The sequence below is a fragment of the Melanotaenia boesemani genome, chromosome 1 (assembly GCF_017639745.1).
Source record: "Melanotaenia boesemani isolate fMelBoe1 chromosome 1, fMelBoe1.pri, whole genome shotgun sequence".
Classification (NCBI taxonomy): Eukaryota; Metazoa; Chordata; class Actinopteri; order Atheriniformes; family Melanotaeniidae; genus Melanotaenia; species Melanotaenia boesemani.
The window spans coordinates 41,490,360-41,506,098 of NC_055682.1; the positions used below are offsets into that span (position 1 = coordinate 41,490,360).

Here is a 15,739-nt window from a genome sequence, read left to right on the forward strand (position 1 = left end):
TTTCTGAAGCTTTTTCTTTGAGAATGGTGCCTTGAGAAAGGCTTTCTGACATGAAATCAACCTGGAACTGAGTCGCTCTGGTCTAGATCAGTCTGGCAACATGTCCTCTGACTGTCCAATATCTTTTTACTTTGTGTCTCTGGAAATTATTCTTTGACACTGAATCAGCTTTAACATGAATGAGAACATCATAACATCATTACCAAGAAGACCATGTAAACATGAGCCAAGACATCATCCACACTTCCTCCTGGACTGTTTCATCTGCACTATTGAAGTTTTGACCTTGAAGACCACCTCTGAATTGCAGGCTACTGAGTCAGAACATACTTTCACCAATATTTTAAAAACCTCAACCACACAGTTTTTGTAACCTTTACAGCACTTTATGATAAGAACTGTTTTGATGTCTACCAGTCAGTGTTTTGGCCACACCACAGCACTGAGATGCTCTAGTTCAGGTCTTTAATGACATCCGCCTGAGCACAGATTGCGAGAACATTTCAGTCCTGGTACTGCTGGATCTTAGTGCTGCATTTGACACATTCAACCATATCGTCTACTGGGTAGGACAGGGGTGTCATACAGTTATTTAGTGTTCAGGAAGTTGTGCAGCTGGTGAAAGACAGCATTTTCTATAATCTTACTAAGTAAGGGGAGGTTTGATATTGGCCTGTAGCTGCTCATGAGTGATGAGTCTAGGTTTGCAAGGGCCGGTATTCTGCCGGTTTTCATTATTTCCCTGATCTAACACACCTGATTGAAATTAATGGGTTATTGTGAAGAAGTTGACAAGAAGCTGTTGGATCCATTTGATTTTATTCAGGTGTGTTGGAGCAAGAAAATAACAAAACATGCAGGATAGTGGCCCTTGAGGACTGCAGTTTGACACCCCTGGGGTAGGACTTTCTGGCACTGCAATTAATTGGTTTAAGTCTTATTTAAAAGACAGGAACTACTTTGTGTCTATAAGTATCTGTAAATCTGAGTGAACCAAAATAACCTGTCGAGTTCCCCAAGGCTCCATCCTGGGACCACTGCTGTTCAACATCTACATGCTGCCCCTCGCTCACATTATTAAAAAACAACTAAACATGTTACCACAGTTATGCTGATGACACACACATCTACATAACCATCTGACCAGGGGACTACAGTCCGATCCGGACTCTGATCACCTGCATGGATCAGATTAAAGAAATCGGGTGTACCAGAACTTCCTTCAGTTAAATGAAGACTAAACTGAAATAATAGATTTTGGATCCAAGAAAGAAAAATTAAAAGTCAGTTCTCAGCTTCAAACAGCAAAGTTCAAAACTAACAACCAAGCCAGAAATCTGGGAGTAGTCCTGGACTCAGACCTGGGAGTAGTCCTGGACTCAGACCTGGATTTTAGCATTTATATTAAGACAGTTGTGAAGTCGGCCTATTACCACTTAAAGAACATCTAGAGGATTAAAGGACTGATGACTCAGCAGGATTTAGAAAAACTGGTCCATGCATTTATCTTTAGTAGACTGGACTACTGTAATGCTGTCCTCACAGTTCTGTCTAAAATGTCCATCAGACAGCTGCAGTTGGTCCAGAACGCTGCTGCTCCAGTCCTCACTAAGACCAGAAAAGTAGATCCTAGAACTCCAGTCCTCACTAAGACCAGGAAAGTAGATCCTAGAACTCCAGTCCTCACTATGACCAGGAAAGTAGATCCTAGACCTCCAGTCCTCACTAAGAACATACAATTAGATCCTAGAACTCCAGTCCTCACTAAGACCAGGAAAGTAGATTCTACAACTCCAGTCCTCACTAAGACCAGGAAAGTAGATCCTAGACCTCCAGTCCTCACTAAGACCAGGAAAGTAGATCCTAGAACTTCAGTCCCCACTAAGACCAGGAAAGTAGATCCTAGAACTCCAGTCCTCACTAAGACCAGGAAAGTAGATCCTAGACCTCCAGTCCTCACTAAGACCAGGAAGATAGATCCTAGAACTCCAGTCCTCACTAAGACCAGGAAAGTAAATCCTAGAACTCCAGTCCTCACTAAGACCAGGAAAGTAGATCCTAGAACTCCAGTCCTCACTAAGACCAAGAAAGTAGATCCTAGAACTCCAGTCCTCACTAAGATCAGGAAAGTAGATCCTAGAACTCCAGTCCTCAGATCTTTACACTGGCTTCCTGTCTGTCAAAAAGCTGACTTCAAAATCCTGAATGGTTTAGGACCAGAATCCATTCAGGATCTTCTGCTTCGTTATGAAGCAACCAGATCCCTCAGGTCATCAGGGTCAGATCTACTTTCTGGTCCGAGTCAGAACTAAACGTGGAGAGGCAGCGTTCAGCTTCTATGCTCCTCACATGTGGAACAAACTCCCAGAAAACTGCAGGTCTGCTGACTCAGCAGTTTTACATCAGGGTTAAAACTTTTCTATTTGCTGCCTTTTATCAGAACAAGTGTTAAATTCCCCACACTGGAACTTTATTTCTTGCATTTGTTTTTCTTTGTGTTTTTAATTTCTTTTATTTCTTTTAAAGTCAGTTTTAATGCACTTGTTATTGCTTCCTGCACCTCGCTGTAATGTTTTTTAATGTTTTATTTATTATTTGAATAGTCATAGATGAAATGTGTTATACAAACAAACTTGCCTTTCCCTGGAGCGATGCTGACATCTGCTGGCGGTTAGCTGACACTGCGTCTAATCCCAATGGTCAGTGTGACTTTCTGAATCTGAACTACAATAACCTTCAGAAAACACATTCATCATCTTCTAGTCACTTTCTCAGAGTTGGCGAGTTAGTGTGTGCTGTCCGATCCAGACCAGTTTATTGAGCTGTTGTTACCAGTAATCCAAATGTCTATGTTTTATCTCTTAATCTGTTTCAGCTCTTCCCACTCAAATTTAGGAGGAAATAAATTTAATTTTTAATGTCAGAGTGAAGATGGACATTTGCAGCTCTTTTTCATGTTTCTTCACTGCAGACGCTGCAGCCTTTTGAGTCCAGACAAGCTGGTACCTTTTAATGGACAGTTTCTGAACAGCAGAGCCTGGATGGATGGGGACACAGCAAAGAGCTGCTCTGAGGTAACATCAATCTAACATTTTTCTCTGGTTCTGTCTTCACTTTCATGAAGTCAAATATTGAGAATTATCTGTCAGTTTTTTTTTTTTTGTTGTTTTTTTTTTTTTTGTAGCTTAATTTTTGTTTGACCACAATGACTTTATCTTTTTTACAATAACATGTCATAAGCCACTATGCGTCTAAGCAGTTCAAGAAAAGAAGGTAAAGCAGTATAAATCACTGAAGGTAATCAAAGTAAAACAACATGAAATAAACCAAAACAATAACAAACAAGTAAACAAAAGAAAACAGGCATCCAAGTGAACCAATACTTGGGTTGTATACAAGCTCATCTAACATGTAGAGCTCAGGGTTTAGTCCCATTGGTCCCCCATTCCCCTCATCAGTGGTGTCCATTTGTTTAAAGAAAACTCAGCATGTCATTTTTTCCATTTCTCAAAATTATTCACCACTCGTGTCGCATAATTCGGCGACTCCTTTAAAGCCGTTTTATTGTGATTGCTTTCTTTGCTGCTGATAGCAGTATCTGTAATATGTAATACATCTTTTCCCTGCTGTGGATCACAACCGGGTCACCTCCAAGATTGCTACAGAGGATCTTTTGGCAAGTTAACTTTTAACACTTTGTTCACAGTGTCAAAGACAGACTTCTAAAACCTTCTTAAAATGAGCATAGCCAGAATATATGTAGCTGTGTAGCCATCGTCTCTCCACCCCACCCCCCCCGCCAGCATTCACTCGACGGATTTGGACTTATTCCTACAACTATTTTCTGTTCTGAAAATTCATGAATTATCTTCCACTGAAATACTTTCCACAAATTAGCATTAATGACCTCGTGAGCCAGCACACAGATCTCCAGCCAGACTTATTTCCTGTTCTAGCTTATTTTTCACATGATAGGAATTATCCTTTATCAGAGGAGCGAAGAGTCTGTATAAAACCTTTATCAGCTTTTTCACATGTTTTCCAATCTGGAATTTCAGTAAATAATATTCTAACAAGGAAGGTGCCACTAATCTATTCCAGTTTGGGTGTTTGAGTATGAAACATCTTATTTGCAGATATCTGAAAAAATCTGTTCTTGGCAGTCTGAAGTTTTCTGTCAATTGTTCAAATGTTTTGAGGTGATTATTACTAAATAGTTGGTGTACATATTATAGATTCTGATGTGTCCAGTTTTTGAATCCTGTGACAAGTCTCAAAGGTAAGAAACTCTTTCATGTAAATAATGACACTAAATACAGAGACTGTCAGTTTAAACCTTTTCTGTGCTTCTTTCCAAGCTGCACATGCAATGTTCAACCATTCCCCCACAAGGTCACTGGCGGATTTAGTCCTTTTAAAGGAGATTACCAACAGGCAGGTTGGGAACCACTGCATGTCTTAGAACATTAACACAAACACTGACACTATATACACATGTGAACATCCTGCATCCAGACTTCCAACCCCCATAAACATATGGGCCTTCCCTGCAGTACAATTAATAAAACCATATTCTATCGTTACCTTACACCTGAAGAAGTCTTTTTTGCAAGGAGAAGGATTATCCAGACCCTCCAGACGTCCTGCCTTCGTGCCTCCCACATCATACCACACAAAAAAAAATAAAAGGAAAAATTACTATACCAAGTCCACCCTTAGAGAAAGTGTAGCACAGTTGCCTTTTCTCCCACAAGGTTGATATCCACCAGGACAGTAAACCAGGACTCACCACAGTGTATATGTTCTGTCCAGTCTGTGTGTTGCCCACTCACTCTTCTACTCACTGGAGGCTAGCCCACATTTCAAATAGTCTGTATGAAAGTCATGTTTAAGGGATTTGATAGATTTCCAAGAGGTCAGCACCGGTTACATCGTTCTCCAGTTCTTTGTCCCTGTCATGAATGGCGGTGGAGGTGGGGACCGAAATGCAGGCAGTCAAGGCAGGAGGCAGAACAGTGCAGGTGACAGGTGATTTTATTTCCTTAAACTCAGGACAGGGAACCACACACGACAGGGATGAACCAAAAGGGTCTGACAAGGGCAAACTGAACACCATGGGGTATATATACACAGAGGAACACATTGATAACAGGTGAAGTGAAGTCAAACCAGGTGAGTTAATGAGCCAAGGACAGAAAACACAGCACATGAGGGAAAACTGAACTAAACCAAAAACCAAAACATGATCTAAACAGAAACTAAACATGACAAAAACCAGAAATATAACCAAAATCATGACAGAACTAAAACACAATAAGACCGTGAAACATGACAGTCCATGTCTGCTGCCTCCGCCCCTCTCACAACCAGAAGTCCATTGATTCATGTTTTTATAGAAACACACTTTTCATTTGGCTCATTATTTCCACTTTAAATTAGTTAAACTTTGCTTTTTGTACCATGAAATGAACTCAGCCACAGTGTCAACAGTACAGAATCACACCTTTCTCTTAATTCTGCAGACATGAATGAAGTTAAATATAATGACAGATTGATTTACATCAGGAAATTTAAATTGAGGTCCATTAAAAATATCAGTCTAAATGCTGTTGAGCATTAGCTGAGAGAAATGGATGAAATCAGAGTTTAGCCAAAGTTATGAAAAGACTAGCTGGGGTACTGCTTCCAGTCAAAAGGAGAATATGCTAACAGTTCACTTCCAGGACCGAGTCCTGGGAGAGGAAAGCTGGCTTTGGGAGCTAATAGGACTTTGTATTTAGATGCTTGTTCACTGGACAATTGAAAGTCTTCTACAGTGGCTCAGAAACATAAACTTCAGTCACTAATCAATGATCATGAAATGAAATGAAATGAAATGAAATGAAATGAAATGAAAAATACTTTATTAATCCCAAAGGGAAATTCAATATTGTAGTAGTAGTATTTTTTTTTTTTTTTTTTTTTTTAAACAATCACATTAATTAATTAAGGGCTTTGTTCTTCAGCCTGATAGCTGCTGGAAGGAAGGATCTTCTGTATCTCTCTGTCTTGCATCGGACTTGAACAAGCCTCCCACTGAACACACTCTGTTGTTTCGTCACGGAGTTGTGTAGGGGGTGTGAAGGATCTTCCAGTGGGGGAGTGTTTCAGCCTCACTACCTTGTTTCCAGCAGATGTTTTCTAACTCGGATGACATTTTTCCACAAATATCTGAACCGGAGGAACTGAAATTTAACATCAGATTTACCATCCAGACATCCTGGTGTGATCTTTGTTCTCTTGGTTCACAAGAACACCAGCCAATAATTATTAATAAACCACACATATTGATATGATTTTTAATGAACAAACCTGCTGTAAGATTGGTCCTTACAGCCATCCTTAACTAGCATTAATGTGTTGCATGACAGAAATGGTCACTTTTTGGTAACTCTGTTAGTCAGAGTATTGATGATTATTGATTATTGATGTTTCGCACTGTAAGGCAAATGTAAAAAAAACCTGGTGTGTACCTTAATAGTTCCTTTAAACTGTGTAAGCAGGTGAGTGCAGTACTGCAGTCTGGTTTACCATCTGAGACAGCTAGCTAAGGTAAAGCCATACCTATGTGCTATATAAATAAACCTAACCTGACATGAACTACAGTCATTTAATTCTGATAACAGTTAAAAAAAACTGTTTTAATAACACAGAACCAAATCAGTATCGGATTGCAACAGATAGGGCGGAATCGTGGTAATCGATTCTAAATCTTGAGGATCGGAATCGATTCGCTTCTTGAAATTTGAATCGATATTTAACCCTAGCTTTCACTGGAAATAAGTTGGCTGCTGGTCCGAGTTCTGACGTGGTTTTAGTCTGCGTCAGATGGTAGGATGAGATGGGCATTCTGTTGATAAGGAATCTGACAAGCTGAATTCTCATGAAGTGGTTGAGTAGGGACCTCTGTATCTTAAAAATGTCACAGTAGAGAGACTGGAGGTTCGGAAAATCAGGAAAAACTCTGTAATGTAGGTTCTGAAAGTAACGTTGAGCATACAGAGCAGAAAACAAATAATCAAGACAAACACATTTTTATCTAGCTGAAGGTTGAGCTGCTTGTGTGGGTGGAGCAAAGTCTCAACAGACCAATCACAGTCTGAAAAAATGAGCTGAATGCTTTAACATCTGAATTCAAATCAGTATTGAATTTACCTAAAGAGCTTTTTACTCTGAAAATATGTCTGTTTGATTTTATGGAAACTCATTTCAAACTGATTTCAAAATAATTTCAAACTGCTCTAAAAAAAAGAAGAAAAGATGTTTTAAAAATGATGATTAAAGATAAATCTGTGGTTATAACTAACACTGGAATAATGACTGAACCTTCACCGGGTAACATATGCCAGGTACACTGTGAACCTCAGTCAACATGAACAAAAAGAATTCTTTTGATCAAAGAGTTTTTTTAAGGAGTTGTAATTTTACATTGAAATGTTTAGAATCGAACTTCAGAAAACATCATGAGACGTCGTGACGTTTCTTTATTAGCTGATGGTAGTAACGTAAAATTACAACTATTAAAAAAACTATTTGATCATAAGGATTCATACAACTACAAATGGAATAGACAAATCTTTCATACTTGCTCAGATGTTTGAAGTTGACTGCAATCTCCAACTGTGGTTTCACACAAAGAACATGTTTCAAGAATACATTCGCTAAAAAAAACAAAACAAAACAAAACAAAACAAAAAAAAAAACAAAAAAAACAAAGTAGACCGGGGCTGTGGCTAGCAGGTGATGTGAGGCTAGGTTGTAGCTAGCAGATGCAGTGAGGCCAGGCTAAAGCTAGCAGTGAAGAGACCAAGCTGTGGCTAGCAGGTGGAACCAGGCAGTAGCTATCAGCTGAGACTAGGTTGAGACTCGGTTACCTTCTGTACTTTTGTGGGTAGGTGCTGACCCAGATGGAGCACTAACGTTTTGCACTTACAGGAAGGGACGTACCTGCATTTGACGGCGATTCTTCTGCCCACTTTAATTTACAGAATGAATTTTCAACTCTTGATTTTACTTTTTTCTACTCCTTACTTAACCCCACCTGTAAACTTTGTCCCATCCAACGCCAACGCAGGATCCTCCTCCGATTGGCTGAACATGAGTTAGAGTGTTTGCTTATTTATTTATTTTAAGGTATATGACCCTCCTACATGCTGCCTAATGGCAGCGCCACTCCGTTAATATACTTTCTTTTAGGACAATCCGTCCAGCTAAGTTCTTCCAAAATCCAAATCCAAAATCACGTTCACGTACATGTTTGCATGTCATCATACTTTTATGCTATTAAATGCCTTTTAAAAGGCCTCATTTGTGAAACAAAGCAGCGTTGCCTCCAGTGATAACAATAGAAACCATCAGCTCACACGTTCATGTGTCCCCTGATACCTGTTAGCTTTTAAATAAGCAAAGATATCTTAACTAAATTAAAGTACTTCACATTATACATCTGTTTTCATTGGTGTTTACACTGATACAGTTCACATCTGCAACAGGAAACCGATTATACTAGAAACCATCATTTAAAATAAGAAATGAAGCAATGAAGAGGCTAAAACAGGGACGCAGAAAACTTTTTATTGAATTATTTCTCTTTTGCCTCTGCCTTTTCTCCACAGCAGCGTGCTAGCCCGCAGGTAGTAAATACCTCCTTGTCACTGCTGGCTCGGTAGTTTGATGCCACAGTGACCTACGGTGAACACACATTGGCAGTTCATATGAAAGCAAACATTATTTATTTTTATATGTACTTTATGGGCACTTTGTAGACTCTTATCCAAAGTGATGTACAACCAGCTACAGCTTAGTCAGCGGTTCAATGGGAACGGGCCGGTTCTCTAACCAGTGTTGTTTCCTAATCAGTTTTCAGATCAAGGACCATTTCGTTTACACCAGAGACACCGCAGTGCTCAATCTGGAGGTTCAACAATCATGAATAAACATACGGAACCTGGTTGAAAGTCCCTCCCCTTCTGCTACGTCAGCAAGATGGCGTCCGTTTAGTGCATGCAGTGTATGTCGTTTCACACTAGATTTGTGGCCGTGTTTAGGGCAGCATCCGGGTACTTTCAATGCAAAGCTTTTGCTCAGTGTTAGCGCACTATGCACTTAAATGTAGTGTTCAGGAATAAAAGAGTCAATTTCTTTGTGTAGATTTCAAGTATAAAATCCCAGAAAAAAATTTAAATAGTTTAAAGCTCAGAGGCAGACACACAAATTGGACAGGACTGGCAGCCATCTTGGAGAAATATATATATTTGTGTTCTGCTGTTATTGTAAAAAACTGGATGTGACACATGTAGGACAACGGCAACAGACAGCTGACAGTTACAGAAAATCTAAGAAAGAAAGAAAGAAAGAAAGAAAGAAAGAAAGAAAAATGAGTGCTAAGGAGAATGAGAGAAGGATAGAAAGGAAAATAAAGTACGATATGAACATATGATAAATAATCATATTTTTCAGGTTTTCTTTTCAGTTGAAAAAGATGTATCCAAGTTACTTCAATTGATCTCTTCCATTACGCGTTATGGTGTGTTTTTGTTGGTGTGAACTAAACAATGCTCTCCAGGGTCCATGGTCTCATGGTTAAATATGTCTAAAAGCCACAACAGACATTTCAGAAGCCACTCAGGCCGGTTTAGCGTATTCCCTTGTTTGCTTGACTGAGTCTTGTAACCACTCTGTTGTCTCTCCAGGATTGCCTGGAAATTCTCCTCTGCCTGTCTGACCTGAATTTCCTGGATTTCTTATTGCTTAGAAAACATAATAAATAATGTTTTGTTTAACTGCTCGGTCTCAGAGTCCTCCTTGCCTAGTAGTGACAGTATTATTTAATTAACGTTATATTTTCTTCACTTAATTTGTGCATTTTAAACAATTAGAACATGGTGCACAGTTAATGTGTCATGAAACCTACATGAGGTGATATTTCTGTGGTCTCCATGGCGATAGAGGCAGAGTGTTAGACCTTCTCACTGCAGGTACTGACAGCCGGATAACAGCTTTGTGGGGCAAATCTTTATATTTTCTGGTGGGTTGTGTCTTTCAGGATGTTTCTAGATGTGATGATGCTCCTCTCCATCCAGGTATTGATCCTCATCCTGATGCTCTGCTGTTGCATGGATACACAGATAAAGACCTAGTATCCAACAACAACCACCTGAAGGTGCCTTCATTTTTTTGTCCCACATTATTGGTCGTTTTCATCTCAACATCATCGTTCAGTCTGACAGGAACATGTGTGTGTGTGTGTGTGTGTGTGTGTGTGTGCAGTTAGCCATTCCTGAAGTGAATGAAGACAGATGCTGGGACAGAGCACAGAGCCCCCCAGGACAGATGTCCAGCAGCAGGACATGCTCCACTTCAACCAGTATGTGTCCAGTTTTCCTCCAGCAGTCATTTCTGAGTGTTTGTTAATGAAACAAACCTAAAATATTTAACTAGTGCTTCAAATCCCGGTTAATGTTTGAGTAAACTAGTTGATTGTTCTGTACAACGAACAAATATTGTGATGTTTGTTGACAATAAGCCTGGTACATCTTGATTAATTTAACTTAATCTTGTGGATTGTAAAATCTCCAGGGATGTTCAGTGCCATTACCAACCATAAATTCTGAAATGATTCCTGACATCAATGACTTGGTTGAAGTGCAAGGGCTAGATCGATCTAATATTCAAATCATCACCAAATATGAGCAAGTGTTTACTCAGCATGGGATGCTTTCTGAATGGTCTGTTCATAAAAAGTAGGATCATCCAAATTTGGTGTCTTTATATTAACTAATACCACTGGGTTTTGTTAAAGTTTACCTACTGATAATCCCATATCTGAGATTCTTATCTGCAATTTTGCTTTAGAAGAAAACTGTGTCTTCTTATTTATGAGGATTGCTACCCCTCTGGCCTTGGAGTCAAAATTAAATAGAAAAATATCTGCTTCCCATGGACAAGATAGTCTAGCGTGGTCTTCCATCCATCCATCCATTATCTATACTGCTTCGTCCAATGAAGGGTCGGGGGTAGTGTGGCCATATTAATGGATTTCTTGCAAAAACACTGTCAGCATTAAATAATTTAAAATAGGAGAATACTTTTGTCCCAGAGTACTTGTGGTTTGTAACGAAACCTCCAGGGCAATGAAGCCCTGCAAAACTATGTGTAATTACATCAAAATTCTAGTACACCTCCAGTTTTAATCATTTGTGCTTTCCCTACACAGCATACCTTTAGTTGTTAAAAGAAGAAAAAAAGTGAGAAGCCTGTTTTCAAACTCTTCCAAGTACCACTGATTTCTCAGTATAAAGAAAAACAACACTTAGTATAAATAGAAATAAATAAATCAATTATATACTAGAATAATGTACTTTAGAGGCGGCATTTTGGATAAAACGTAATATAATTTCATATGTTTATGTTTGTACAAATACAATTTAAGAAGGAATCCATCTCAGATTACACGACTTTCTGTAAGGCTGAGTCCATCATAAATAATACAAGTAATAGGATTTTGTCCCTTTAGGCTAATTGACCAGCTGTATTTCTACATCACAATGCATCAGCAGGACCATATTTGACTCAGACGGCTTTATTGTCTTGATAAAAGCTCTGGCCTGGTTCGTGTTATGAATTATTTTTCCTCACCCCTATTAGTAACACATAGTTGTAGCTCAGAAAGAAGCGCCGTCATCTGCAAAACTGCAAGTTGGTGGATCGATTCCAGGCTTCCCTTGACTACATGCTCTGGTGCCCTTGAGCAAGACACTGAACCCCACCTTGCCCCCTGATGTGTCTATCAATGGTATGGATGGAGCCTTACTATGTCACAGTAGAAGTGTTTTATGAGTGTGTTTTAAGTAGTTTATTTGTCACATACAAGGTGGTGGTGAAATTAAGTCGTAAATGCATCCGAAGCTGTGCACACCCGTTTATCACCAGTAAAAAAACAACACAGTAATAAACTAGAAAGACATAATAAATATAAATATAATTAACCACAGTGCAATAATTGTGCAGTGGTGTGCATGCTATACACAGACTGACAATATGTATGCAATATTTATAATGTAAATGGTGGTGTGAAATATAAACCTTGTTAAGGTGACATGAGTAAATGACAGTGACACTACCGGGTAGAGTTCACAGATCAGACAGCCTGAGGGAAGAAGCTCCTCCTGAGTCTCTCTGTGTTCGCCTTAATGAGCATTAGATGCTGGCCAGAGAGCAGCCACTCCCAACAGATCGCTGTTAGGATGATGAGGGTCTCTCATGATCCTGTATGCTCTGGCTGTTGTTCTCTGTCATGGTTTCTGGGTGTTGGTGTGTGTTATGTTCATGTTTTTGGGTTTCTGGTCATGTTTAGTTAGTTTTCCCTTGTGTGCTGTGGTTTTCTGTTCCTGCCTCGTTAGTTCATCTGGTCTGATTAGTCATCCACTTCACCTGTGTCTTGTTACTCCCTCTGTGTATAAGTACTCCTGGTTTTCAGTCACGCCTTGTCAGATCCTCTCATTTGGTCATGTGTGGTTTTGTTTGCTGGATTTATCCCTGTCTTGAGTTCTGGAAATAAACCTGTCACCTGCACCAATTCTGCCTCCTGCCTCTGACTGCCTGCTATTGGGTCCTCACCTCCTCCGACGTCCACCATTCTTGACAGTTCTCCTCATGAAGATATCCTGGAGGGTGGGGAGTGTTGTACCCAAGGTACACTCTGCTGATCTCAGCACCCTCTGCAAGGACTGCCTGTCATGACCAGTACTGTTCCTGTGCCACTGGGTGATGCTACCAGTCAGAACACTCTCCACCACTACAGTGTCGAACATCCTCAGTATTTCCCCTCAGTTGTCTGAAGGGGAAAAGGGGCTGTCTCGCCTTCTTCACCTGGCTGTTTATGTGCAGAGTCTAGGGTAGATAGTGATGTGTACACCTTCTCCACCAGAGTCCCATTAATCCTCAGAGGGGTGTAGTTCCTCTTTTGTCTCCTCCCATAGTCAATAATAATCTCCTTAGTTGTGTCTACATTTAGCAGAAAGTTGTTAGCATGGCACCACTCTGCTAGTTTCTCCATCTCCCCTGTATACTCCCGCTCATCATGGTTGTTTGTGCAACCAACCACCACCGTGTCATCTACAAACTTTGCTATGTGCTGGAGCTGTCCATGGCTACACAGTCATGGTGTACAGGGAGAAGAGCAGAGGGCTGAGGAAGCAGCCCTGTGGAGATCCGGTGTTGAGGGTTCAGGGGGTGGAGGTGTGCCTGCCCACCCACACACAGAAAGTCCAGGATCCAGGCACACAGGGTGGAGTTCAGCCCCAGGTTGAGCAGCTTGGGGTGGAGCGTGGTGGGGACTATAGTGTTGAAAGCTGAACTAAAGTCAATGAACAGCGTCTTTACATAGTATCCTGTGTGCTGTCCAGGTGGGTGAGGGTGGTGTGCAGTACTTGGAAGATGGCGTTGTCCGTGGATCTGTTTCGCAAGTAAGTCAACTGAAGTGGGTCCAGAGACTCGGGGAAGGAGGCACAGATGTTCCCCCTGACCAGTCTCAAAGCACTTCATGAGCTTAAAGCTGAGGGCCACGGGGCGGTAGTCATTAAGGCTGGAAGGATATTCTTCGGCACAGGTATGATGATGGCTTTTTAAAAGCAGGCAGGGTACACAGACTGGCTCAGAGAAAGGTTGAACACCATGGTGAAGACAGGAGCTAGCAGGTCACCATGGGACTTAAGCACCCAACCAGAAATGCCATCAGATCCTGTTGCATTCCTGCAGCTCAATCTCCATCTGTTTTTAAATATCTCAATTTAAGTACAGGCCATTTACCATTTCAAGCTCCTCAGTGTTCTCCTCACATCATGTTTTTTCAGGGTGTGTGCATGTACTGTTCCGGCAGAAGGAGTCCTGATGGCTGTAGCAGTTAGCATGCTAACACCGCCAGAGCTAGCGGCAGACTCAAACTGTGCATAAAAACAATTCTCTGTATATTCTCTAACTCAGTATGATGTCACTCTGTACTACTCCATCTTGCCGGTGAGAAATCCTGAGTTGTAGTTGCAGCGTGCACCCTCAGTACTTTGCTGATAGATTTGTCCACCCATGGTTTCTGGTTTGGGAAAACCCAGACAGTTGTTATGGGAACGGCATCATCTCCCAGCTTAGTGATGAAGTTTGTCATCACTTCCGTAAACTTGCTAAAATACTGTGAGCTGGACTGGAACCTGTCCTAGTTGACGTCCTGTAGCGTATACACCTGGTTGTTCCAGCACCTCTTGGAGACCCCCACCTGTGTCATCCATTGTTTGTACTTTGGCACGAGGAAGATGGTGGTGTAGTCCAGTTTTCCAAGAGGAGGCAAAGAGCTCTTTTAGCCCCTTTTGAATGAATTGTAACAGTGGTCCAAGATGTTTTTCCCTTGGGTGGCAGACGTGACGTGGTGATAAAAAGTCGGCATAATTTTTTTAAGATTAGCCTTGTTAAAATGAGGGCAGCATCCGGATGTTTGGTTTGGTGGCAACACAGCACATCATGTAGGTCCAATAGTGCTGAGTTGGTGTCTGTGTGTGGAGAAATGTATATGGCAGTCACAATGATGGCTGTAAATTCCCAGGGGAGATAGAAATGTTGGTGCAGGATAGAGAGATGTTCCAAATCTGGCGAGCACAAGCTGGAGAGAGCTTTGGTGTTTTAGGTGTTACACCATGTCAGGGACCAAGCAGTAAAGCAGCGAGGACACAGAAGGTAATTTCAAAAACCTGGGTTTTTATTGACCCAAAGATACAAAAAGAATGAATAAACTAGCCAGCCATTAAAAGAGGTCAACTAAATTTAACAATACTCAAAAGTGTAACTTAAAGAAATCATACTTAACTGAGGGAAAACTGACCGAACACAATGACACAATGAGGGTAACTTATAGTGGTTTGGCCAAACCAAATAACACACACAGGGGAAAACAAAATGGAAGACAATAACTAGACAAAGACTCCAAACTAACTAAACTTGAAACCCCCCCATGATCCAGCAGCACATGGTAGAGCCTGACGAGCCGGCGCCCAGATTTAAAGCTCCTCAGCCCTTTGCCACGCCTTTCATGAATCAGGAAATGAAGCTTGCACCACCACGGTAACATTGTGGGGCTTAAGCCATCACACACACCCCCTCTTCAGGACTCACCAGTAGAGCGAGAGAGATAATCAGCTGTGGTGTTGTCCTTTCCTGGGATGTGCTTGATGTTGAAGCAAAAGGGTTGCAGCGCCAGGTACCAGCGGGAGATCCTGCTATTTGTGTCTTTCATTCTCTCCATCCACTGCAATGCCCTGTGGTCTGTTTCCAGGCTGAATTCGCTTCCCAGGAGGTAGTACCGAAAAGAGTCCAGGGCCCATTTAATGGCTAGTGCCTCCTTTTCCACAGTTGAATAGCGAACCTCCCTAGGGAACAGCTTTCGGCTGATGTAGACTACTGGATGCCTTTCCCCTGGTGGACCTTGCAGGAGTGCCACCCCCAAACCCCTGTCAGGAGCATCAGTCTGGAGGATAAAGAGTTCATTAAAGTTGGGACTATGCAACACAGGTTCCATACTCAGTGACTGACGAATGTCATAGAAAGATGCAACAGAATCCTCTGTCCACTGAATCTGGTTGGGACACTTTGAGCCTACCAGGTCTGTAAGTAAGGCCGCCCTGGTGGAGAACTGTGGTATAAAACGATGATAAAA

General features: G+C 41.1%; 1 protein-coding gene across 1 annotated transcript in view; it reads left to right on the plus strand.

Moving 5' to 3' along the window:
- The window catches only part of il16 (interleukin 16), a 211,826-nt gene that overhangs the window by 38,280 nt on the left and 157,807 nt on the right, over positions 1–15,739 (plus strand). Inside the window, exons 5-7 of the mRNA XM_041985129.1 lie at positions 2,972–3,074; positions 10,085–10,201; positions 10,309–10,405. Of these exons, the coding sequence (XP_041841063.1) occupies positions 2,972–3,074; positions 10,085–10,201; positions 10,309–10,405 (317 nt within the window). The remainder of the gene's footprint in view (positions 1–2,971; positions 3,075–10,084; positions 10,202–10,308; positions 10,406–15,739) is intronic.